Genomic DNA, 26,969 nt, shown 5'->3' on the forward strand with positions numbered 1-26,969 from the left:
TATATGTGCATTATTTCAGAAAGTCTGTTAGAAAACTTGTCAACACATTATAAAGCATAAACCAGGACTTGGCTATTAAGTACGGAGATCAGAGGCAGAATATATACTGCAGGAAGTCCTGGGGAGTCTCCTCCGCGGGCAAGATAGAGAGGGGGAGGAGGAGAGGGGAGGGGTCGCCTGTTGGCCTGGAGTTTACACGCAGTTTTGTCACCGAAGGTTTGGGAAAGAGCCCACCGAGCGTAATTAGCCCTTCCGTGGAATCAGCAAAGGTTCTACAGCTCCACATGAAGTTAACTGAAACGCCAGAAAATAATTTTAACATTGTCATAATTTATTACTTTCTAAAAGCTACTTTTGGAAAGTAAATATACTGACTGTGTATCCAAGTGTGAGGGTTTAAAGTGACCTTTCACCCCTCTACAAACCCACCTGCATCATTAATCAATACTTACGTAATATTTTCAAAGCTCTTACAACAACACGTTTTTATTTCTTTAAACACACAGACACACCTTCCCCCTCCCCCACTTTTGGGCGCTTTAGCGAGCATCCAGCAGCAATGAGGGAGGGGGCGTCACTCGTAGAGGCAAGCAGGAGGGACCGGAGTGGGGGTCCGCGACCAGGAGGGAATCGAATGCCAATACTGAACCCTGGTTTTCTGGACTGGGTGAAATCAGGCTGGGGGAGGGGCGGGAGTGGAGGGTAGTTCCTATTTCACTCTGGGCATTTTATGATGGTGAAATTAAATATATGTTAATGGTGGAAACGTCGCTACTTACCTCTCCATGGGCACCTAGGGAAGGCAGCTGCAAAATTGGGTTTTAAAGGTATGTTTTAAGATGTGGTTTCGGAAGGAACCCCCTGGAATCTGAAACAAGTGCAATAACATAGCAGACCTACTTGTAACTAAGTGCTTAATTTCCTATGATTTTTTTAAAAAGAAAATCAATAAAATGTTGCCAGTTATTTATTGGAAATAACCACAGATAGCGGCCCTGATAGGGTGCCGGTTTTAGAGAGCACACAATTGTGTAATGAATTGTAATTCAGAAGACTGTTAAATGTGAACCACAGAACCTTTCAGAGGTAATAAAGTCATTACTTTTTACACTACAGCCAACCCTGAAAAGCTTTATACACACCATTATATATAAATCATACATATATATTTCCACAACACACGTTCGCTCATTTATATACCTTCTCTATATATGGACTTTTATGGGTGGATGGGAAAAATATTTAAATTTGGAAAGCTCGGTTCCGGAAAGAATCGGACTTATTATTGTTACCTGAAGGGGCTTTTATTTATTTTTTTATTTTTCAAAGGCCTCCCAGTTGTACTTTTTTCTTCTCTCTCCTCACCTTCCCTCCAACCATTCTCCTCCACGTCCGGCTCCCCCCACCCCCTCCCCTGCAATGATATTCTTTTGGTCGCTCTACGGCTAGCTGAACAAGATTAAAAAAAAAAAAGAAAAAAGACAGTAGTGGAAAAGAGATGCTGATCTGCTCTGAAGAACTCGTGAAAAGGGGGAAATGGTATAACGCACACGCTACAGAGCTTTACTGCAAGTGAATCTTCCTGCTTCTTAAACAGGATTTGAGTCCCCCCCCCCAACCCCCACCAAACTGGAGGGGAACAATAACAGCAAACCACATTTACACAAACTCGGTCCAGCCCACATTTCTCCCACTGTTGAGCATCAAAACCTCCTTTTCATCCTTAGAGGGGCCCGAAGCTTCGCCGAGCAAGGCAAACCAGTTATTTTCTGATGGGTTTGAAACTTTACTAAGACAACACAGGAATAAACAGCCGCTGGCCGGCGCGGCTGGGAGATGGGTGCGCGCCTGCGAGCCGGGGGCCCTCGCTTAAGACAATAAAGCACCCCGCCCAGGAGGTGCATTTACGAAAGCGACGTCCCTCAGACCAAGGAGGGAGAAGAGAAGACACGAGGGTTCGTGGAGCCACTTGGAGGAGAGGGGAAAGAAGGCTCCTCGCTCTGCAGACCCACACTTGTACACGTCCACCTGCAGCTCGCAGTCTCGCGGGCCGCGGCCACCCGTACCCCCCCTGCACCCTCCGCGCCTCCCTTGGACCTGAGTCCATTTTCTTCTCCCCCCTGCCCTTCCGGATTTGGAATCGCAGCGCGGTCTCTCGGCGGCGGCGTCGGCTGAGGCTACAGGGTGGCGCAGGCAGGCGGGGAGACTGGGAGGCGGGAGACGCCGGGGGACTTTGCAGGCACGTTTCTGAATAAACTTTCCAATCGCAGGGGGTGCTGTTGCTGTACATTTTACGTAAAACTGAAAGTATCCCACGCCAGAGTGAAGCCCGCTTTTTGACAGCAGCAGCGCGCGCGCGCGCGCGTGTGTATGTGCATTAAAGAGACAGGGGTTTATTTCCAACAGGTCTTCCCTAATTTCCCGGGAACGTCTGCAGAAAGGCCAGACCTGGGCTGCGGGCTCCGGCGGGTGCAGCTCCGCCCGGGGCCCCCCGGGAGCGTGGCGGTGACCCGGGGCGGTCACCCCACCACTGTGGCCTCCCCGCTGCTCCCGCGAGCCAGTCGCTCTTTCTTCATTCCCCATTTTCTTTCCCTGGGTAACTGCACTGGACTAGTTGTGCTCTGCCCGTAAGAAACATTTTCTTGCCGTTCCTCGGTGCTTTAGCAGTAGCTCTGGAGTGGGAGGGGGTGTGTCTTTTCTTGGGACCCAGCTTAGGGACCTCCCGCGGCGCCGGGAGCCCGTTCCCAGGGACTGGCACTCTTCGACTGCCCGGGCTTTGTCCTCTGGCCGGCGGCGGCCCCGTGAGGTGGACGCCTCTGCGCCTCCTTCGCCCTGGGTCCGGGCACTCCACTCCCGGGGCCGGAACGTGCCCCGAGTCCGGCTCCCTGTTCTTTCTTCCTCCTCGACCGTTGAGAGCGTGACTCCTTACTCCCAGTGGCATTCACACCCGATCGTTTGTCTGGACGTTCAGATCTCCGGCCCCCCGGCTCGGCCTGGGGGGCGCCCTCCCCGCCAGCCGGCCCGGGGCCTGCATCTCCTCTCTCGCCCTTGCCCTCTCTCTTTCTCTCTCGGACCGCCCGGGCTCCCGGAGGCCCCCGCGCTGCCTTTCCGGACCCGCAAGCCTCCAAACTTGAGCTGGACTCTGCTTGGCCGGGCGCTCCTTCCCGCCTCCCCTCGCCCGCGGCGTAGCTGTAACTTGGAGGCTCAGCTCCCAACTTCGGGTGATTTTTCTTGGCTATCCTCTCCTCGAGCAAAGTTTCCCGAGAGCAGCCGCGGGCTCTGGGCTTTCGGCCCCCGGCGTCCGCACACGAGGCGCGAGCTCCGCGGCGGCGGCGAAGGGAAGTGGGTGTGCGCACGCAGGAGGGTGTCCGGGAGCAACTCTACCTGGCTTCCCTCCGCCCGCGCTTCCCCGGCCCCTGCAGCCTCCAGACACTCTTTTTTTTTTTTTTAATTTAAAATAATCTTTCATTTTAGGGTCCGCGTGCCGGGGTTGGGGGGAGCAGGGCGCACGTCTGGCTCTTCCCCTCCCCCGCCGCCCCTTCCCTCTCTCCCCGCCAAGCCGCTGCCTCTGCACTCGCTGCGGCCACTGGTGAGCCCGAGGCCCCAGCGCCCCCTCCCCTCCGCCCGCCCCTCCCACGGGGGCCGCGTCTGGCGTCTGCGGAGCCCCCCGCCCGGCACCTCCCCCGCCCCGCACTGGCCATTGGCTTGTCCTGGTCTCTTTTTCATGTCCAGCCCCTGATGTGTGTCCATTGGTGTGAGCTTCCCCTTCCCTCCTCCCCTTCTCTCCTGCTCGCCCTGCCCATGTTTTGTGTGTCTCTGTCCATCCAGACTCCTGACGTTCAAGTTCGCAGGGACGTCACGTCCGCACTTGAACTTGCAGCTCAGGGGGGCTTTTGCCATTTTTTTCATCTCTCTCTCTCTCTCTCTCCCCCTCTATCTCTCCTCTCTCTCTCTCTCTCTCTTTTTTTTTTTTTTGGTTAAAAAAAAAAAAAGCCATGACGGCTCTCCCACAATTCATCTTCCCTGCGCCATCTTTGTATTATTTCTAATTTATTTTGGATGTCAAAAGGCACTGATGAAGATATTTTCTCTGGAGTCTCCTTCTTTCTAACCCGGCTCTCCCGATGTGAACCGAGCCGTCGTCCGCCCGCCGCCGCCGCCGCCGCCTCCCGCCCGCCCCGCAGCCCACCATGTCTCGCCGCAAGCAAGGCAAACCCCAGCACTTAAGCAAACGGGAATTCTCGCGTAAGTAACCCAATAATAGTAATAATAATTATTAATAATCACGAGAGCGCGCAGGACGAGAAGCAAGAGAAAGGGGGAGAGAGGGGTGTGTGCATGCATTAAAAAAATTTTTTTTTTCACGAGAAAAACCTCCGAGAGTCGGGATAAAAGAGATTAAAGCGGGGGGGGGGGGGACCAACCTCATCCCATCCCGAATCGTAGCCGTATGTACACTTTTGGGATAGCACGAATCTTTTAATTTTATTTAATTTTACAAAAATTTGACTCCTCCTCTTTCCTGCTTTCCTCTGCTTTATTTCGCTTTTCAGAAAGGAATGCAATGATTTCGCCTCCAATTTTGCAAAATAATGAACAATGCTGTGGATGCTAACAACTCTCGTGCAAACATAAGGGAGGGAACTGGAGGGGAAAGGGGGTTACTTCCACTTACCGTAGGAAGAAAAACGGGGGGTGGGGAGCCCAAGTTAAAAAAAAAAAACGATTCCCAGGGAGAAAAGAGGTGAGACTGGCCCTTGGACACCAGCGCGCTCACGGTCAAGTGTGCACTGGGAAGAAAGTAGTCATCTCCACAATAGTGAGAAAGTGGGATTGTGGGAGGGGGGACCCCGGCGCTCTTGAGTCCGCCGAGTCTGGAGAGGGGCCGCGGTGCCCGGGAGAGCTTGGGCGACCGGGAAGGACCGGAGCCGCGGCCGGCGCTGCAGCCTTTTGTTCCGGCCCGAGGTGGGTGTTTGCCCCGCTGCCTTTTGTGCCGGCTCCTCGCGCTTGCCCTCCCGCGCCGCCGCCGCCGCCGCCGCCGCCGCCGCCGAAGGGCAGGAGCGAGGGCCGGCGGCCAGTGGAAGAGGGAGGGAGGGCGCTGTGGGTGCTGCCGCCCGGGTTGCCGCTGCCCGCCCCTCCCGGCCGAACCTCAGTGGCAGCGAAAATAGGTTAAAATAAAATAAAATACATAAAATAAAACATGGCAACATTTTTTTTTTTTGCCCCCAGACAGACGCCAAGCGCTCCGCCAGCGGTTTGCAGCAACGCTCTCCTCTTTGACTCCCCCACCGCGCCCCCCCTACAAATATCTCACAATCTCTAATAGAGGGGAAAAATACAATTACCCCCTTCACCAAAACCTCTTTAGTTGCAAACTTAGAGCGCCGGCGGCACAGAGAGGGAGCGAGGAACTCCCTCCTCTTACTATTTTTTGGAAGATTTTCAAAAAAAGTGGAAGTGGATTTTGATTGGGAAAAATCTCGTGTCTGAATGTTTACAAGCACCGCGTGTGCGGGAACCTCCTGCCAACAAACAGACAGAGGACCGAGCGCGGCGCGGCAGGCCGGGAGCGGGCGGCGGCTGCGGCCGGGCCTCGCCGGGGCCTCGCCCGGCCTCACCGCGCCCCCGCCCCGCCCGGGATCGCCCACCCGGCGCCCGCCGCCAGCCCGGGGGCCCAGCGGCAAGCGGTGCAGCGACTCAGCGCCAGCGGGTCCAGGGTCCTCTCTGGCCCCCTAGTACAATGCCCAGACCTCCTCTTGGCCAACCCTACTGCGAAATCGGCTGGGGAGAAACTCATCTTTGCAAAGCATTTTTATTTTGCAAAGCATCCCTAAAAGCGAGTCCTGTCCGTCCCCTACCCGCGACGCCTCTTGCCCCCAGCTCAGGGCGGCGGGGAGATCACCACGTGCCTTCCCTGCCCCCCTCCCACAGGGACAAGCCTATAGCCCCCAGCTCCGGAGCTCGGCCACGCAAGGTGGGGGTGGGGGGCGGGGGGTGGGGGTAGACGGTAGGGAAGTAGTTGGTTCGAGTATGGTTTTGGGGGGTGTTCGACCCCGGGACTCCAAGCATCCCTCCCTTGAGTTCTTGCTGTCTACCTCGGGCCTGGCTGGATCTGGGGGCCCTTCTGAGTCTGTATAAGGGAGGTGGGGTGGTTAAGTGGGTGGCTGCCTCCTGGCTAACAGAATGCGCCTGGAAAGGCAGGCAGTGGGCGCTAAGGAAAGTTTGGCTGCAAAGGAAAGAAAGGCGTGAGAGGGCCCACTTCCCTCCCCCACCTCATTCATGACCCGTATTTTAATTTTTGCTGCAATTTTAAAGGACCACCCCATATCCAGTTCTGTATTTTTTAAAGGTGTGTGTGTGGGGGGGGGGTGGTGCGCGTAGGGAATTGAATTTTTCACTGGGTCCTGGAACTTGTCACACACTTCGAAAGCTCCCCCGCCCGGGCACGTTGCGGGCCCTCCCTCTCCCCACCCCCGCGCATCCCTCCCTCACCGCTTTCCCCCGCCCCCACTCCCCCGGCCGCGCCGGATGCGGAGCAGACGCGGCGCGCGGCGGTGTGAAGTTACAGCCCGGCCAGGTACCGGCGGGAAGGAAGGGCAATGTTCGCAGCACTCGGGAAAGCCGGGCCCTTCTTCGGAAGGATGCACTGGGGGCTCAAAGGACGGACTGTGACGTGCAGTCCAGGCTGCTCCCCCGTCCCCCACTCTCCCGGGGCCCATCCCGAGACTCCAGGCTGGGTGGGTTATCCCCTTGGAATCCCCGAGTCTCAGAGCGGGTTTTGGGTTAAGGGGCCAGTTTAAAGTGGGTGCGGTGGTCGCTCCTTTCTAATTTTCTGGGTGCGCAGAGGGGGGGGAGCCATTCTAGTCTTCAGGACCCCCTTTCCCTCCCCCCTGCCCCCATCCCCCGTATCTAGGGCTGAATGAGCCGTTCGGTCGCTAGGAGGCAGAACAAGATCAAGAAAGCTCAGCGAACTTGAACCTGTACCAGGGCCTCCTCCCCCTCCCCCCTCTGCATTTCTCGACCCGGAGGGAAGAGCTTTGCGAGGGTGGGGGTGGGGGAAACGGACGGTTAGGCAGAATTCCCTTCCTCTCCCCCCCACCCCATCACCCCTTCTGTCTTTGTTCTTCGTTTTGACTTTAAAAATGCTTCTGGCCAGGGCTGCGGAGAAGCGCCCGGGCGCGTGGCCGACTCCCCAGTGCACCGGGAGTGGAGCCGGGTGCAGTTTTCGTTCTTTCGGGCAGGCGTTTTTGGTTGGGAGGAAAGGGGAGTGCGCGCTCTCCGGCTTTGGGGCAAGGCCGAAGGCGGGATCCGGCAAGTTTGCACTTAGTCTCCAGGTTCACTTCTCCCACCCCCTCATCCCCGTGCAAAGCGCGGACCGAGGCGGCCGCGGCAGGCTTGCCGGGCGCCTCTGCAGCCCGACCCCCCACCCCCCCCCCACCCCAGCTCCCCCGCCTCCTGCAGCTCTCGCCTCCGAGCCCGAAATCACAACAATAGTAATAGTTATCATCATAATGATGCGGGCAAACGGCGTCATTAATAATGAATAACCGCAGCCGCCGCCGCCGCGCTGTGCACACCGGTGCCGAGGATTGCGGGAGAAAGGCATTTTCAGAGATCCCTCAAAGTAAAAAGTGTGAGCCTGTGGACACATGAATTTCAGGACCCGCGCCTGAGGTGTGTGCGGTGATCCCGAGACAGCGCCAGGGTAACCTGCCGAGTTTTCCAAGCCTCACTTCCCGTATCTCCACCTGGTGGGCCTGGGGAACCGTCGTCACCCCGCGGCCGGGCAGGACGGGCGTGGAGGCAGCAGTCGGGGCCCGGGGCTGCCCGCCGCCTCCCGCCCCCAGCCCCGGACTCCCGGCTCCGGGCCCCGCGGCCGCCGCTGCACGTGTTCGCAGCGAGCGCGACCGGAGCCTGCGGACAGCACGCTACTCGCTTTGTGCCTGAGTCCCGGCGCCCAACTTCACTTTCCGCGCAGCCTACCCACGCCGAGCCCCCTGCCCCGGGCCTGTAGCCCCTGCCTTCGCTTTTTTTTTTTTGCTTTTTCTCTCCGCATTTCAGTCTCGGTGTGCTTCCTTACCCTGTTAAGACAATCAAAGGGAAGGACTTGGAAAGCAAACTTGAAGGCAGAGCGCCTTTCCCCCTCCCCCTCGCCAGCAGCCCTTGTTTCCCTTGCTCCTTCCCTACATTTCTTATAAGGCTTTTTTTTTTTTTTTTTTAATTTATTCCCTTGCAACTGCTGAGAGAGGAAAGAGATCTCAGTTCAGCGGCTGGGGCATTTAGACATTTCAGTCAGTCTTGCTGTTTGAACGCAGAAGCGTTTTATTTTGTATTTCTTTTTCCCCTTGTAGAGAATTCGCGGCTAATTATTATGATTATTTGCCCACTCCCTTCCACTTTAATCCTGGACTCCCTGCTTTGTAGCCAGCGCTTAGGCCGGAGCTTAGAAAGGCCGGGTTTGTGGGGGTGAAGGAGGATGGAATTGAATTGAGGGAGGGGGTAAAATGGCTGAGGTTAGGAATGTTTTTAGGGAAAGGGGAATTTGCATTAAAATACAGAGAAATTATCAGAGCCCAGAAAGGAAATGTTGATTGCCAGTGAGAAAAGATGTCAATGCAAATCAGTAGATTACACCAAGAGAATTGTATTTTCATATTTTCTTTGTGCCCCACTTCGTCTGATTTTTAATAATGTAGCAGCAACGATAAGAACACATTTTGGTATTTCTCTGAACATCACCAGCCAAATGTTTAGCAGAGAGCCTGATGTTAAAGGTATTTCATACATTAGGATATAATTCTTGTTAATTAGCAATAATTTACGTTAAGAGCATAGAAAATGTTGAGGTTATAGGTTTTATATCTGTACATTTGATCATCTTGTTATTTTCAAGAACTTTGCCTCCTATAAAATTAATTAGGTGAAATGTGGAGGTGTAATCAGCAACCTCTGAATTACCACTTCATTTCCTGGTTTTGATTGTAAATCAGTTCAGTCACTACATTTAGAAGACTTTAACCAAGTCTGTTTTGTACCGCGTTACCTTTAACTGTTTGATACCTAGGAGAATATCTTCTTTTGCCCCCAAATAATATTTCCATTTCCAGAAATGTGTCAGGGCTTGGGGATAAAGAACAAATCCTAATGATGGAGTTTAAAAAAAAATGTGTTTTTTTGTTTTTTTTTTTTGCCAAGGTTCTAGGTACTACTAACTTTTGAAAAATGAGGTATTTCTCCTCAGTCTTTCTTCAATCTGTAAACCTCTGAACTTGTAGTTAATGCTGAACAACAACCAAAAAAGCCACATTTGTTAATGTGTACTTAAAATCCTTAATTCAAATAGGAGGAATCTTGGCGAATAACTTCCTTATTCAGTTCCTCCCTTGTCACAATGAAAGCAAGCAGGGGAAAGATGGCATAGACGAGTAGTGCAAAAGCACTTCTATTTGTCTCCTTTTATTTGGAAAGTATGCATGTGTATCTATCTTTCGGCCAGTATGTTGGGCAAAGAAATGTAAGTGCTTACTTTTCTGTCTCTATTAGTAGGAATATAACCTTCATATTCCTGTGGTGACCTTATGTTAAATTAGGAGGAGTACCAGAGGCTAGAAATTATGACATGTCCTAGTTGAGCACAGGTGCAGCTAGACAGGGCTCTCTCAATATTATTTCACCCAGCACATCTGGGAGTTACTCCAGATCTTCCCCCTCAGTATTCAGCCTGGGTAGGGTTGAAATAAATTTAACCTGAGTTCACTGGATTTTTGCACTTTATCAAAATCTGTTCCAATATTCTACACTCAAATTAAAATCTATTTTTTGATTCTCTGTGGCTTTAAGTTCATTAAATGTGAAATTGGCAGCTTGCTAAAGAAGGTCAGACTGATTAACTGTTTAAGACTTGTACATTTTCTGCTTCAGTTTTATTAACTGGCAGCATCCTGAGTGTATTCTGTGTTTTGTAAATTTTTTTTTTTTTGGTGATGGAGTAAGTAAGCATAAGGTTTCAGGAGCAGAGGCTTACTCTCATTTCCCCTTTGGAAGTTTAAAAAATGATAGAAGCTGTTCAAATACATGCTTGAGTGTTTTGGTGCAAAGTTTGTTAGTTTGTTTGTTTGTTTTTTTGTTAATTTAAAGAAACAGGAATGAAAGACATATCTACCTTGTTGTACCATCCACTGGTGATCATGTGTACAGAAATAGTCCCATAATGAAGCATTTTGGAGCTCATTCAGAAAATTAGTCAACTTTGACAACATTAGACAAAGTATTTCAAGTCTTAAGAAAGGACTTCTCAGCCTTAATCTGAAATGTGGCGTTTGCTTGACCATTCTGATTTTTATGTGATGGGGGCCACCAAGTGCAAACATGTTTAGAATATTTTAGGCATTCCTTTCTTCAGAATGAAAAAATGACTAATTGGCTTATTTTCTTAAGTACTCAAAAGTATCCCATTTAGCTAATGTGTCTGAGAAGAATTGCCAGTGAATTTGGTATTTGTTTGATTTTGTGGCACAGCTGAGAGTGAGATCAGAAAGGTTTTTGGCAGTGTGGGTTATACTGTGTTATGATTATTATTTAGATCCGTTTCACAGGTGAATGCAGTCTTTTTCTTATTATGGCAGTGTAAATATGGCACGTTTTCTGTGTGATGTAGTAGCTTTCTAATTTATGAAGCCGTGTCTCTGTATATTTTGAGTGTATATGTTCACACACAAAGAAGGTGTGTGTGTGTGTTTTATTCACCTCTCCTTTTATTCTTGGGCACAATAGACAACTTACTGTATAGGAAAAAAGAAACAAATTTGGTTTTAATCCATGTTTTTACCAGTTCTTTGGGGGTGGTTATTATTTAAGCTTATGTTATGTTTCTGTGCTATTTATTTAAATAACAGTCACATTCTTTCTAAACTCACAAACTGGACACTGTTGTGTGTGTGTGTGTTACGTATATATGTGTGTGTAGTTTTCCATGGAAGTGTGCAAGTCAGGCAGTTTTCTTTAACTATATGATGGTTTGCCTCTATGATAAATTTGCTTTCTTGTTGTCAGTTTCCACACCCGTGTATGTTTCAGGCGCTCACATGTTTTTCTGAGAATTAAATGGGGGAGCCTAGAAACCCTTTACATAATGTGCTGGGGTGGGATGGGGTTGAGAACGTATTTCCCCCTTTCCTCTCCTTTCTGGCCCTCTAATAATTGTGCTTTTGTTTCTTCAACCACAGCCGAGCCACTTGAAGCCATTCTTACAGATGATGAACCGGACCACGGACCTTTGGGAGCCCCAGAAGGGGACCACGACCTCCTCACGTGTGGGCAGTGCCAGATGAACTTCCCGTTGGGGGACATTCTCATTTTTATCGAGCACAAACGGAAACAATGCAATGGCAGCCTCTGCTTAGAAAAAGCTGTGGATAAGCCACCTTCCCCTTCACCAATCGAGATGAAAAAAGCATCCAATCCCGTGGAGGTTGGCATCCAGGTCACGCCAGAGGATGACGATTGTTTATCAACGTCATCTAGAGGAATTTGCCCCAAACAGGAACACATAGCAGGTAAATGAGAAGCAAGGAGAAAAGCTGTTTGCATGTTTTCTTTTCATTCTCAGAGGCACTGTAGCCATGCACTAAGGAGTGGTGAAGTGCTTTCTGTGTTTCTCCATGTGACTGTCCATGACAGCCCTGTAACATTAAAGTAATCATTCCTATGGCTTATGTCCAGAACACACAAAAATAAATATTTTCCACTTCAGTTGAGTCAGATGTAGGCAGGATAGGTTACACACATACACCTGATACCCTCTCTCTGAATCTACTGATTCTGAATTTCTTTCCTCTTCTCTCCCTTCTCATTTTGAAGTGTCGAACCTTATGACACCTAGCCCAGTTTCCAAGACCCATTTCCAACCCTGGTGATAAGTCAGAGGCAGAGGGGCTGTATGGGCATTTGTAGTTCGGCCAGTGACATGTTTGGGTCAGAATACCTGATCAGGCCTCCCTAGCGGTGCAGTTTGTTTTCGAGGCTTCCGTGACGCTGGGTGGGCTGGAGGGGCATTTTGGAGGGACTGGAAAGAGTTAACTGAGCTTCGGGGCTAGCCTTGGATCCATATTGGCTGTCAGCCCGTATGGGGCTGTAATTAAACACAGCCCCGTGGTGGGATGACACCGTGACCTTGACTTTAAGATGCCATTTTCGACTGGCCAGGCCAGAGTAGAGAGGGCAGTTGCTGAAGCGCACAGACATGCTTACTCGAAAAGTTTAAGGGCATGTTGGAAATTTCAAAAGGTTGGTTTGACAGGAACGGCTGCTCCTTGCAGCCTGCCTCCTCAGCTAAATGATAAATGCTTCTTTGTGCTCTCTCTTGTCTCTGATGTGGTTTTGACAGATGTATCTTGATTTTGTTTGTGGTTTACACAACCACATGTCACCCTTACAAATGTCCAGTCCAGACTTCATTGTTTCTGCTGTAACACAATGTTAAAATTCTCTTGGAAAAATACATATACACATTCAACAGCCCTGCTTCCTCTGGTTAATTTTAGCAGAAAGGTAGCTAGAGGTATGGGTTTCTCAGCAGCGCAGGGGAAAGGAATTAACCACTAACAGAGGGACTTAAATCCCTACTCTGAATGATAATCAACAACACTATATAGTGACCCTCAAAACATTAAAAAAAATGAAACAACAGTGATTTAATGTACAAGATGAAGTGAATGTGGATTCTGTAGTGACAAAACCGGCATGTCCGAATCACTTTCCTCTATTTCCCTTGCCCCTGCCCGCCAAAGGCAGAAGGTTTGTTTAGATTTAGGAAGGGTGGTACATAGAATCAGTTGATGCCCTGGAACTTGTCCCTCCGACTGAGTTTGACCAGAGAGTTGAACTGTAGTGGGTCAGTGGTCCAGAGGGGATTAAATGTTGTATCATTTCTCCTCCCCCCTCTGGAATTTGCTCATTAAAATCAAATGTGGCATTTTCTTTCTTTTTTAATGCTTCCTGCAATAGCACTCAGATACTTTACCTTTAGTAAAACGAGAAAGCTGCTGCCAGGGAAGCTGCGTTTACAAACTGTTTTCTTGAATCCATCCCATGTAGCTTATATGCCATGCAGGTTACAATTTTATCTGTCCCCCCCGCCCCCCAGTAGGATATGGTGGTGACCATTTCCATGTGCTGTCTTGTGACTGGAAGGAAAATGAACAGAAGTGTAAGGCATGATTAATGAAGCTAGAGCAAGCGGAAGGAGATTTGGTCTTCAGAGATCCAAAGCCTTTCTAAATCTCCAAATATGGAGTAACACTTGCGTGATGTAACATCGTATTTACATATCGAGCCGCTCGTTTAAAAAGACAAAACACAGTGTCTGTCAAGCAAGAATTAAAACCACACTTCTTACTGAGGTCCCAAGTAGGTTATTCAGTCTCCGATTAACCAGCTTGAAAATTCTGTGCCTCTGTACTTACAGGAGAAATCTAAAAGCTGGTGGGGGGAGGCCCTATAGTGAAGGCTTTTCACTGTCACAGTTGTAAATCTACGTAGGGAAAGAAGAGATTTTCCTGAACTCTCTGGTGGTCATAAAGATTTTTTTTTTTTAAGGAGTAGTATTGTAAGAGAGCTCAAAGAAGGACCCCTTCCACACAAAAAAGCACATTTAAGATATGTTTTATAGGGCTAATGCTCAGCAATTCCGCTGAGATGAAAAGCTACCTAAGCTAGCTAAGATATTCAATGGGTGCACCAGTGCTGCAACCCAGGTGAGGTAAACCTTTCATGCACAAATAATTACAAAGTCTTGATTCCTTTCATTGTGTTTAATCACCTGTTCCCACCCTGGAATTGGCTGAACATAAATAGCATGGTCACATCTCAAAGCGAGATGTCAGTAACTAGAATCACGACTTCTCATAATTCACGGTAATGAATTAAGAGTTTCCTATGGTGAAATTAACATTCTGCCATTGCACGTAAATTAAGATGCCCTGGTTCTCAGGTGCCTCTGCAGTGAAGTTCTGGAAGACGGCTGTGTACTCGCAGCCCATTTCTCTCAAGCACATCTTCACCGTTCCAAGTGTGCTTTTCTTTTTATGGTGAGGAAGGAAACAATAAGAGTAATCATTCAGTAGATATTTGAATTGGGTCACACACAAAAAAGAGAAGCAATGCTCTGCATTAGGAAAGAGATATATTGATGAATCTCTAGAAGAATATGTTTGGCAACTGTATAAAAGGTAGTTATTTAAATGTGCTGTGTAGGAAAGGCTTTATTAAAGTGGTATAAGTTGGATATGAGCTTACTGAGTGCTCTGTGCTGTCTTATAGGCAGGAAGCTGGAATCAAACAACGACAGATCTTCTTCCTGAGATAAATAAAGCTTAGAATTTGGGCTTTCACACAGGAGGTTGAGTGGAGTTCTTTAAATCTTCAGTAAGATGCCATGCGTTTTGGCTATACATAGGCCTCTCAAAGCCTAGTATTTTTTAGTGAGGATAATTTTTACCAGGTTGAATGCACACGTATATGTTGCTCAGGTTTTTTTTTTTTTCATTTTATTCAAATATTCAAAATATTGTGGGATTATGATCTGCTGAGACCCCTGAAGCAGTGTTATTTTAACTGGAAACCAGCAGGTTGTATTGTGCAGGGCCCAGATCATCAGTGTGTGTGTCAAATATCCACTATTGGATATCAGCAGTCTTTGACTGGCAGTCAGGGCTTTTAATTGGGGTTTTGTTTTGTTTCCTAGTTTCATGTTTTATGAGGGGGGCAAGTATTCATTGAAGATTAGTGACTGTGGAACTGCTGTTCACTTATAGAAAAGGCCAAAAAATATTATCCCACAATGTCAGCTTTGAGGTTTTGGCTTATTGCACATAGAAATCTTTAAATTAGGGTTGAGCTGTCATAAAGTTAGCTTTTTGAGAGAGTGGCAGAAAATATGATGAGTCCTGTGAACTGTCAAGCAGTCTGTTGCTATCTAACATTTTTTCTCTTTAAAATCAAGAGCATAGGCATTGATATCAGGGTATTGAAAAATTGTTTGCCTAGACAATACACCTCATACCTAGATAATAATATGTAAGGCAGAAGCCCTGTGGAAGGAAAAGTACCGATTCAATCCAGAAATATATAAACATGTTACTTAAAGGTAAATCAAGTTTACCATATTCATGCTTTTCAGAATTTAAAAACTCAATTTGCCTTTTCTTTTTGTACCCATTTGAATTCTTTCCTATCTCAGACTGAACTGGAGGATGTACTTTATGATATAATTGTAAATAAGACTATATAGTATCCTATTTTAACCTATTTTTTATTTCTCTTTATTTGTGTGATTCTGAATAAAAATCACTGACTTCTGAAGTGAATTTTTAGTGTGGCAGCTACAAAAAATGACAAGCAAACAAAAAAAATCCCCAGTATACTGGTGAACATTTTATTTAACCTTCACACCTAGAGAATAAAGAATATTGTTTTTTAATAAATACCTAGAATTTTCATTGGGAGCCCATTTTGCGAGGCCATTACCCAAAGGCTCATGTTCATGAGACTGGGAGTCCTATATACAAGATGTATTTGTAAATAAGACAGAGAAAGGTTGTGAACTGGCAGCTTGGATGTTTTGTCAAAGTACAATGTCAGAGAAACTCTTTCTAAGACAAATTGTAAATAGAACTGTCACAGCGATTGCATGATTGAGCCGCAGAAGTGTCTTACAATTGTTGGCATTGTCAGAGGACTTTTGAAAGCTTAATTAAACACAGTGGCCCGCATGGCTGCTAAATTTACTTGGGCAAGCCAAAAAGAAAAAAAAATCTAAAATGTGGAAGATCCCAAAGATCCCGAAGTTCTTGTGACGTTACCCTTTTGGTGACACAGAAAAGATGCATTGTGCGCTTTCCTAGTTGTCTTTTATAAATACTAGTTTTGAGAACAGGGCCACGTGATATGAAGATCGTCCTGTGTGTGATGTGGAGATTGTATTAGTTTTTCTGTCTCCTGCTGTTACAGACAGTTAATGTAAAAATGGCCTTTTATTGGAAACACAAATATGTATTCACTTCAAGAACAGGAGCAGGGGGGATGTTTCCCTCCCATTCTCTGTGTTTATTCTATGAAGGCTTAAAAAAAACCAGTGCTGTAATTTCTCAAATCACCCCATTCCTAGTTTTGTTGCAAGTTGTGCCTTTTACTTTTAAAGGATCTGAAATCTGTTTTGCACACCTTCCTCCTGGTGAGTGTAGCATTTAATTGTGGAGCTGCCCATGCGTTGGAAAATGCAACTGGGTATAGACACGTGTAGGCAGAATTAGAACAGCAAACCTTAAGCTCAGGGAAGAGGTGAGTTGGATGCATATTAATGGCACATTGTAGAATCCTGGAAAATCATTATTTTCACACTGCTGTTTCAGTTTGGCTAATGTGGGGGACTGAATTGAAATATGTAACAGATGTGCAAAACCTAAGGAGGTATTTTTCAGAATTTTGTGATTTCTTAGCGAAAGTGTTTCAAAAAGAATAGGTGAGTGGTGGCCTTGCACACTAGTCAGTGAGAAAGGAAGACAGTTTTGGCTTTCGTTTGGGAGAAAATGTGAAATTTAACTGAAGTAGCACAGTTAGGGCGATGCACCAAGATTGCGTCACTCGTTGTTAATTTAATCTACTCTGGTTGGTCTGTTCACACCCTTTATTGCACAAAGAAATCATTTGACAAAATTTACCCCAAGCCCAAGTCTGTTTTTGCATACAGTAGTACCAGCTTTGTGCAATAAAAGGCACTTAGCATCAAATCGGACCCAGCCTGGCACCTTGCCACTTTTTTAGCAAGAGATTTAATCACCAAGGATCTTTAGTACCTTTCTGCTTGTTCAGATTTCATTTGGGTCATGGTTATGTCAGCAGTGTTGTTATTACACGGATTTTTTAAAAAATTTAAACTTAGGGTCCATTTTTAACACTGTCTCAAATCAAGCAGGTTTTAATTTTATGTGTCAATTTGGAAGACATTAATAATTTCATAAAATGTATTCAGACTATATAATTTAATGGATAATGACTAGTATTTTTATTTGTAATACCAATGGGAAATTGGCCATTGTCTCTCTCCCTTCTCTGTTCTCTCCTCCTACCCAGGTAAATAAGTCCTCAAAATGCTTCTCCCCTTTTCTTCCAGGGGATAGAGCTCTGGCCAATATCAGTAAATTTACCTTTGTAATTTGTCATGTAGGTTTTACAAATATGACCTAATTAATTTGAGCATGGACCACATCACTGCTACTAGAGTCATTTTGTGTCACTAACTTAATTTCTAGGAAATGTAACCTGACGAATAAGAATGCTTTAGCTCTCCACATGTGCTCCTAGGAACCAAAGGCAGATTTAAAATAATAATAATAAAAAAATGCCAGCATTATGAAAGCCAGTATGCTTGATGCCAAACTCAATTTGAAGCCAGTAAACATCAGACTAGATTTCTAATCAGTTTTAGAATGTAACGTATTCCATATTGGGTTCACTGGAATTTGTCTCTCTGCTTTTTACTGGCCAGCTGCACTCCTTATGCATTTTTAAAACATTTCAGCAATGGCTTTTGCTGTTCTTAGCAGGGTTAGTAACTTAGGGTCTATTTCTGAGCTCATTCGTCATTCTGTGATGGCATCGAGTTAGGCTGGCAAGGGAAGGATTTGAGGCTTGGGGGGTGGTGAGGTCACTTCTGACCCCAGCAGGGAATAGGTGAGCTTCATTTGCCTTTACAATAGGCGCACAGCTACTGCACCTTGGAAGATCTCTCAGGTGCCGCTCATATGGGCGCATGTAAATGCCCTGTCAGTTGCGGAGCCGGAATATTAATGCTTCTTCCACCAGCGCACCATAATAAAGCTGTACACAGCAAGCTTAATATGCAGCCAGTCTGGGGAATTGTGTAAACTTAGATAGCCCAGTGTGAAAGACAGCGATGTAAAAATGCTGGCTCTGCCACAGTTTCCATTCTTGTTCTCCTTTGATCTAGAGCAAAATGAAAACATCATCCTTGCCTCCTCTTGGAGTTGTCTCCCCGACTCTGCCACCTCCCAGTCCCCCACCCGAATTTCTTTGCATGTGCTGGTATGGAGAAAAGCGACATAATTTGTTTCATATGGTTAATTACAGGCGTTTGAATATTTAAAATTTTAAATAGCCACAGTTCCAGCTTTTCCTGTTAAAAGTATGTGATTTGAACAAAGGGAGTACAGTGTAAATATTTGTGGTGATTTGCAACACCCCTCTTTCCCCATTAAACACACGCACACATACGCACACATGCACACGTGCTCATACATTCAGTTGAAATCTAGCTCTGACTTAAAGGACTTCTGTACTTTCGTTTTTACTTTTTTTTTTAAACCAACTCTCAACTGGAACTCCATTAAAATATTTTGCCATTATTTTTAAGTCCACTCTTGCTTGAGGTTTTAAAGAGGATTTTTATAATGTGTTCATTTAACAGAATCAACAGCTGTCAGAGCCAGTTGTGGGAAATCCACAAAATGTACAAAGAAAAATACACATGTTTCCTGAAACAAAACACTTGGAAAAATAAGCTGCCAAGAACTGGAGAATGAGGAGTTTGCACACAGGGCACCAGTGTTTCACCTCTCCATTCACCCTGGAGACTGATGTGAGCCTGTCTGATGCAATGCCGCTGGAAGGCTTACCTGCACAGGTTACCGCTCTGAGCTAGAGCCCTGCTAGGGGCTAGGCCAGGCCACAGCTCGCTTGCTCTCTGCCTTCCTTTTTTCTTTTTGATTTCTTTAGATAGATAAAAGACCAAGTTTTTGGAGCTCTAGACAACAAATCATAGCCACTAAAGTTGAGATGATCAGGTTTAAACTTCCTGTAAAAGAGGCGAGAAGATGCTGTGCACACTTTTCCACTTTTCCAGATAGGGTTGGCAGCGTGTTCCTCAGAATTGAATCGTCCCACCAGGGAATTCCCAGTGGGGACCTGGAGCAGGCCTATTGATGAAGGGGATACCTGGGGACCTGTGGTCACGCACAGTGAGTTTCTGTTTGTGTCTTCCCTGTTGTTAGCATGGGCAATGAACAGTTACACCTACAATTTGATCTCAGTTTTAGATAGAGGTGAGTCCATCGGTTTAAAAACTCCCATTAAAATGAAGAGTGGAATTATTATGAAACCTGCGGAAGTGCTTTCAGAAAGAACACAGGTGCTGTGGTGTTCCCCCCCCTTTCTCTGCTTTCTAGTTTATTTTGGAATTTTCTTTAAAAAAAATGGGGAAACCTCCTGCTAAGCATCGGGGCATTTACATTTATATTCATCAGTTGTTCATTTTCTTGATATGTAATGATGCATAAAGAAGTACAGAAAAAAAATCACATCTGTCAATTTTTAGGAAAATGAAGTGTAGCTTGGATTCCTGCCTTAGCTGCAGCATGAGGCACTATGTGCCATATCTGCTTTTTAGGTTTTAAATATGGAGTTTCTCTTTGGGTCACAAAAAATATCTGAAGCATTTCCTTCTACTGACTCAGGGGATAACCATGATGTCATGATTATTTACGTTTAGGGGCAACTTGCAATAAGCCATTTACTGCCCATTTTGCCCCCACCCCTATCTTTGAGTTCATAGTTAAAGCAATGCCTTAACAGTATTAAATTTTAAATCTCATGAGTTTTTCTCTCCTACTCTATCCCATCCTAAGATTTTAAAAAATTATTCTTTTACATTTAAAAGTGAACATTGGCTACTGAAGTATGATTTAAAGGCTGAGAAAAATTTTAATAATAAATCTTAACCTTCTCATGTTATGTTTTTGTTATGTTAAGGAGAAAAAAATCAATAAGGAAAAATTTAATTCTGATAAAGATACTCTTGGATCTTTGAAAACAACTGCTGTCCTTTTAACTAAAACATTTGAGCAGCTTCAAAGACTATGTATTTCTTCTGATCTTGGAGCTGTGTGACTGGTAGCAAGAAAGAAAAAAAAATCTTATTCTACATACAAGTGGATTGCTTAACAAGTCTGCACAGACACGTACTTGTTTGTACAATAGAGATAAAAATTCCTGTATAAAAATAATTCAGCTGCTGACAGCAGGCATTGTTGTTGGACCTGTCTTTTGTGCTTGTCCCAGCTCCAGGCCCCTCCCCCACTATCTGCTTGGGGCAGCTTGCTGCCTGCAGACTCCTGACCAGAAGTTAATTGCTATATATTAAATATATAGGTATTGTATCTAAAGAGGAATATCTCAGGCCTTCCTATATGCATTCCACTCTGCTTTCTGATGGGACTGTGGCACTGCCAGCAGGGGGGTGGCGGGCAAACACTCTAATAGGGAAAATGACTTGAAGGCAGTTAGGGGAAATTTGGCCTTCAACTCCCATTTGCTCTGCAGTGTAGCATCGGTTTCTAAACTTTTGTTTTTAATCTAATTCTGATTTACTCTGTCACATCCCATATCAACCCTCATTGAACTCTACTCATGTAGAGTAACATTAGTGTCAAACAGAATTGGTCAGGACTGTGGACCTGTGGTTCATACAGATGGTTGTGAATGCAGGTCCCGTGAAGCTCTGCCTCCTATTCTTTCTAATAAACGTTAAAATGTGGCGTGTTTCTGAGCAGGGCCCTGGATTAGAGAGTCGAGGAAATCGGAGATAGTGCCTGAGGTTTCTCCCTTCTCTCTCCACTTCTTTTCCCACTTCCTTGACATACCTACTACATTCCAGGTAAGATCAACTTCAGGAAAGCATCTGAGGCTGGGGGTCGGGGATGGGGAGGGGGAGAAGGGTGGCAGAGAGAAACCACTGGAATATTTTCAATAGGGGTTCAAAGACAATCACCAAGGCAGAGGGCCCTTTGGGTCTAGCTTTGGAGCAGTAAGCACAGGCACGTGGTCCTTTCAAAGCTGTTATTCCCAGTCTTACTTGTCTACCAGCTGAGGGAGGATTCAGAGGCTTCTGTGCTTTTCACCTGGATGGAGGGAGTGTTTGGGATGGCAGTGGGGGAGGCCTGCAGTGGGAATTCTGTCACTAGAATTTCTTTAATGTCATGAGGTTAGTTAAAGTAGGAGTCAACATTCAAGGTGTGAGTTAGATTCTTCTCCACACTGGTAATTGGGAAGCTTAAAAGTCCAAATTCCCACGATGCTCTCTAATAACTGGGGTGGGGTGGTGGTGGGTGGACACCCTAACTTTCTGAATGTTAGCCGATGTCGGCCTGACCTGTTCTTCTTGGATTAAATGCTGCCAGTGTGGGATGGGGGGGAACCCCCAGGAAGATAAATACCCAACGACAAGATTTTCACTCCTCAGAAGTAAACCAGATCACGCTCCTCTCTGCCTTTACACTCTCCTTCCTTGCTCTTTTCCCTTTGGAAGTAGAAACTTCTAAAATGAATGCCACTCCAAGCCGATGAAAAAGCTGTTTTTATACCATAGTGGATGTTTACACAGGAGACTCAACTTGAGGGGAAAAAGGCTTTTTGGGAGGGTGGTGGGACTCCTGTTAATCTGTTTTGTTGGAGGACTGTGCAGTATTGCCTATGAGCAACTCTGGGCTGTTTTTGATAAATTACCATGTTTAGAGATAGGTTTGGCTCTTAAGGGCTTAGTTTTATGAACAAAGTCCGTAACGATGTTTGCAGCCTCCGTTTGTCTCTTAGCCCCTTGGCTTCACTTCTAGCTCAATGTTTAGTTTAAGCTCAGTCTGGAAGATATAACAATTTTGCATTAAAAAAATGAGGAAATCATAGGAAGAAAAACCCTTTGCTTTTTGGATGAATCTTACTGATAATTTGCTAAAGCTCATTTGAATTTTAAGCACTTCTTTAATCTTCAAAGGCTAAATTGCTTTATGAATATGCATGGTGTGGGCAGACTTCAGTTCATTACCTAGTTGTAAATTCTAATGACCATTAGGTCCTTCCAGTAATTGCGAATTGTTTTGCATTTTTGATTGGCCTATTAACATGTACATTCGGTGCACATCAGGCTGGCCTGTCAGCCTGCTGAAGGAGAAAAAAAAGGTGAAAATTGTTTATAGCACCAAGATTCTTAGATTTTCAATCTTGCAAAATTGATGATGTAAAAAAATTAAAGCCGTGTTTTTTCTTCTCAAGATTGAAAGTTCACCAAGAGATTTGACATATTTAATTTACATGATGACTTTGCACTCCTTCATTAATGCAATTTGCATATGAAGCTGTTGTTAATCACTTTTGATCATGTTTTGTGTATTAGCTGCCTCAGTGGCTCTCCTCCTCAGATGCCCCAGTAGAAAGGAGCAAAATGATGCATCTTCTTGCCAAGTTTCCTTTAGTGAATTGAGGAATTAGAAGTCTAACCTTGAGTAATTACATATGTTTTTATCCATTTTCTTTTAATGTTAAGTACAGTTTGTGGAAGTGTTGGCTGGAAGTTTTTCTTATTTGGGGAGAAGAATAAAATTTAAGTGTATAATGAAGGCATATCCAGATATGCACAGAAATATGTATGGCTTATCCCTCTTCCCCCCTGAAAGTTGTTGGGCAGTTTCACTGTTAGCAGTTTGATGGCAGAGAGACTGTTTCAGTGTATTAAGACATCAGGTGCCTTTGGAAGAGAGACGCCTACTAACGACAGACCTTTGTAACAATGCTTTGGGTCTCTGCTTTGAAAAGGTGACTTGCCCTTCCATGTCTTGGGTCTGAGTTTGACTAACTTATCTTTTAGTTCAAGTAAGTTTTGCTGGGGCCTTCTGCTCTCAGCTGTTCTGCCTGTGTCCTCCCCTAGTCACTGAAGTAAATTGTGGTCTCTGGGCTACCGGGTGCCTCTCTCAAGGTACATAAGTGCTCTGGTTGTGAAAACAAGGTGCTAACGAACGGTTTCCGATTTTTGAGAGCCTGTGATTTTGGTGTTTGCCTTTGCTGTTGAATAGCTTGTGCTGTATTATTGATGTTTGTCTTTGGTTTAGGAGTTTATCATTGGTTAACAAGCAGAATCAGAACATTGAAACTGATATTCTGATTAAAAGGAATGTTTAATGAAAGAAAATAAATTGTGATGGAGAATGAACAGTGTGTAAGAAACGTAACTACAATTTTAACCTCTGAGGGACCCTAGCACTGCCCTACCGTGACTTCCATCCATACCATGCTAAAAGCATGCTTCAGTTCAAAGTTGTTAATATTCAGCTGGGAAACAGTATCCAGAACACAAATAAATTATTAAGTGCATGAACTTTTTAGGCAGTAAGATGAACTGATGGGGTCCATCTGTGAGATCCAGGGGCTTTTTATTTGTGTGTGTCGAGCGATTCTGCCCTCTCCGACTTCACAGCCTTTGGTCTCCGGCCAACTGCATGCATAATTGATTCCACACGCACTATCATTTTCTTGATGTAATTGCTTTACTAAGATATGATGAAATCTAATGGATAATTTGCTATTTGAAAATAGGCAAAAAAATGTTCATATTTTTTATTGAGGGGAGGATAGTAGACAAGGCGGGGGTTATTCAGATGACCCAGTATTTAAGAACACAAGACACAAATCAAAAAGGGCAAAACTAACTTAGGCAGGCTGCTTCATTCTCGTTGGTTGTGGGTAGGAAGGTCTTTGTGACATATGGAAGCCAGTGTGTAAATCTCTCTCTTTCTATCTCATATCACCCCCACCCCCTTCATTCCTCCTCTCTCTGTCTCTCCCCAAAACTTTACAAGAAAGGGATCCTAACAAGGTAGAAAGTAAACAATTTAGTCATCACAAGCCTTATTATTCAGTCTATCCAGGAGTTTTGCCATGTCGGTTTATTTAACTTCCAGGAATGTAAACACTGACACAGCCCTAGAAGCAACAAGAAAGATTACAGTATTAGAGTTAAAAACCCTGAGCATGGAGTAGCCGTGCTTTATACTCAGCTATAATAACACTTTACATCGAAATGTAATGGTGAGTCAAAACGGACTGGAAACTTCTGCTTATATGGAGTACAAATTTCATTCTAATAGATTGGCATCATCTAGTGTATCCAGAGTAGATTGTTATATAATGGAGCAACTGTATAAATGTCAAGTACACAAATAATTCTACAGGAAGTAAATGAAAAGCATTAGAATTTCTTAAATCACCATTAAATTTTGTTGGTGGGGCAGTCTCATTAGCTGCCTCAAAATCATGCATGGCTTTGCATACATCTTTTAAAATTGTATTTTCAGGGAATTTGTGGACATTGAAACATTTTAATCCAAACCAGTTCATGCTTTAAACCTACCTTTAAAAAAGTGTACTGGTTTTCAAAGTCCTTAAAGGGAGTAGAGAGGTAGAAAGCATGTAAAGCAAATCCATCTCACTGTGGCAAACTGTTTTTCAAGTAAAGTCACAATAATGAACAACACATGATCTGAAATTTGATCAGCAAACATACACTTATGCCAAGGAATTTTCTTTCTTTTTTCCTTTCTTTTTTTTTTTTTGCCACTCACATACCAAGGGTCTGTAAATCAGTAAACCAGGCAGAGAGTAACTATTGTAAGGGGGTGACCAAATCATAGTATGCAGAATGGCACAATGAAGCTGTCTTTTGGAAGAAATATTAACATCATCACCACTAACAACAACAACAAAACACTCCTTTTGCAAAACTGGAAATGACAGAACAGTTTTAAAAGGAAAAAAAAAAAAAAACCCACCCTACCTTCTGATGCTCAAAACTTCAAACTATTAATAGACCACCAATGAGATAGACTGTCTTTGTGCCTTGAAATTCAAAATGAGGGAAATAATTAGCAGAGGAACAAAATTCTCAAAATTTGAAGAACTTCTGTGATTACTGGGGGTATAGTGAAAAGAAAATGCAAATTTTTTCCCAATCTTAATTAGATTCGATTGTGTGGTGGGTGTGTTGGATTGGGGAGAAAGGGAGGGGGGCAGGGAGTGCTGGGGTGAGCGAGGGGCTGTGGGATGTGGAGATGGGTTAGCCGGGGCCTGGTGGTATGGCAGGAAGGCTGCTTCCAGCGCCGATGCAGTCAAGGGTGCTCATGGGGCCTGAATTCTGAGCCTTTTACCTAGCTGGGCTTCTTTCTCTCTGGATCTAGAGGATTGTGTTTGTCCTTCCACGGGAGGAGTGGGCACTAAAATAACAGCCCAGGCTGCCTTAGGAAGGGGAAGCAGCCTGTGGGTAACTTTCCCTGACCACATGGGAAAGCTGTGAAAGATGTTATGTGCATTGTGCACCGTGGCCATCAATCAGCCTCTCGAGATGGTGTCTGCACAAAACCCCCAGCACTAGGGCGCTGCTGTACCACCCTGCGCCCCCGCCCCCACCCTGTCCTGAAACATGCTCTGCAGAGTTCAGTGGTGGTTGGTTGGCCAGAGTCCTGCCCAAGTATGTGCAGCAAGTTTCACTGGCTGGATTTCCCCTTGTGTGAAATAATAAAAGCTCTGGCCAAGGCTTATGAATCTATTTTTGTTTCATTAATATTATTTATTATGTCTTTTATTAATATTTTTAGGAGGGACTATGCTCTCATTTGACCATTTGTAGTTATAATTAATACATTCCGTACTGGTTGTAAAAAGTGTACTTGCATTTAATTGCGAGTCAGGATAAATGAATGGATATGATTTAAAACAAAATTTACTCAAAATGTTCTTTCAGGGAGCAAAAGAGGGGGCAGTCCCTGGGTTTCATTTATTTTCTGGGTGAGTGTCTGTGGTGAGAGGGTCGAAAGGATTGTGTGGATCTAAGGGGGTGTGTGTGTGTGTGTGTCCAAGGGATGAGGGAGCCACAGGGGGACAAGGAGAACCTGGGCAGGAGGAGGAGCAGCCAGAGGCTCCGTTCTTTTAATTTCTGAGGTTACTGGGAGGGGCTTTAAGCAAAGTGGTCAAGTCCATCTGCTCCGGAGAAGGTGGTAAAGAAAAGAGGTTAGTGGCAAGAGGGACGGAGCACAAAGGGAAAATTGTACATTGGGAGCCTTGCTCTCCAGGCTGTGGTGTAGCCAGACTGGTTTAGCAGACAGAATGATAGATTGTTTTGTCAAGGGTCCCAGGGTGTGCCCTGAACTTGAAGCACTTTGTTTATCTTGAATAGAAAGGGAAAAGCGCAGACATAATCGATGTCTAGTTTTTAGGAGCTCGAAAGAGGTAGAACAGAGAAGAGTCTGGGAGGTGGGGGAGGTGTACGCCGCGGTTGCGGCTGTCCATTAACAGATGAACTTGGCCGAGGGCCAAGCTTTAGATGAGAGCGTGTCAGGGCCCCAGTGCAGCCAAGCCTTTTCAGTGGTGGGTTTTTTTTTTCTTCTTCTTTCTTTTCTTTCCTACTTTCTTTTTTAAAAAATACCTGCCGACTGTACATCAAATGTTCCCAGGTCTTTGGCTAAAGGCAAGAAAAAAATACACAGCTCAATTTTTTTCCCCTTCTGAACCAGTTGAGGCCAGTCTTTTGGCTACATACACAGTTCCTATCATCTTTCCTGGCTTGCCGTTGGGAAAAAAAAAGGAATTGTGATAACGCCAGTAACCCGAGGGCTGGGGATTGGAAGAGTTGGTGTGTTTAGAAGACCAGCGTGTGTGAGAGTGTGTGCGTGGAGCCAGGGCGGGACATAGCAGGCGGGCCTGCATGTGCAGGTGGGAATCAGGTTTTTGTTTTTTTTTTTTTTAATGGCTGAAGTTAATCTCTTCGTTGAAAAGGACCTGTGAGCTAATCTCTTGGTGGCCGAGCAAGAGCATACACAGGTGAGGCCCAGGAGTGGCCAGGGGTTGGGGGAAAAGTGCCCTGTTGGAAGCACGGCATTTCCTGAGCCAGGCTGATGGCAATCCCATGTGTCTGGGCTTGTTTTGTTCTCGATTATCTTATCTTCTTTGGTCTGTTTCTGTGTTTTTTAGTTTACTGTGACATTATGTATTCACTTATGAGTGTTGGCAAGCAAGAGTCATCAGCCCAATAACTTCCTGACATTTTTGGCTCTTTTAATGTGCAGTCTTTGCCCTCT

General features: G+C 45.4%; 1 protein-coding gene across 16 annotated transcripts in view; it reads left to right on the forward strand.

The window, feature by feature from the left end:
• The first annotated feature begins 3,352 nt into the window (after nt 1-3,352).
• The window catches only part of BCL11A (BCL11 transcription factor A), a 100,297-nt gene continuing 76,680 nt past the window's right edge, over nt 3,353-26,969 (forward strand). For 8 of the 16 annotated variants that reach the window (XM_069580428.1, XM_069580431.1, XM_069580435.1 and 5 more), the window contains exons 1-2: nt 3,353-4,245; nt 11,226-11,555. In XM_069580428.1, coding sequence (XP_069436529.1) covers nt 4,191-4,245; nt 11,226-11,555 — 385 coding nt within the window. In that variant the 5' untranslated portion in view covers nt 3,353-4,190. Of the gene's footprint in view, nt 4,246-6,424; nt 6,578-8,552; nt 8,775-11,225; nt 11,556-26,969 lie in introns of those variants that run through there. The other 8 variants (XM_069580436.1, XM_069580433.1, XM_069580430.1 and 5 more) reach the window with 7 other exon arrangements.

This window comes from Ovis canadensis, chromosome 3 (assembly GCF_042477335.2).
Source record: "Ovis canadensis isolate MfBH-ARS-UI-01 breed Bighorn chromosome 3, ARS-UI_OviCan_v2, whole genome shotgun sequence".
Classification (NCBI taxonomy): Eukaryota; Metazoa; Chordata; class Mammalia; order Artiodactyla; family Bovidae; genus Ovis; species Ovis canadensis.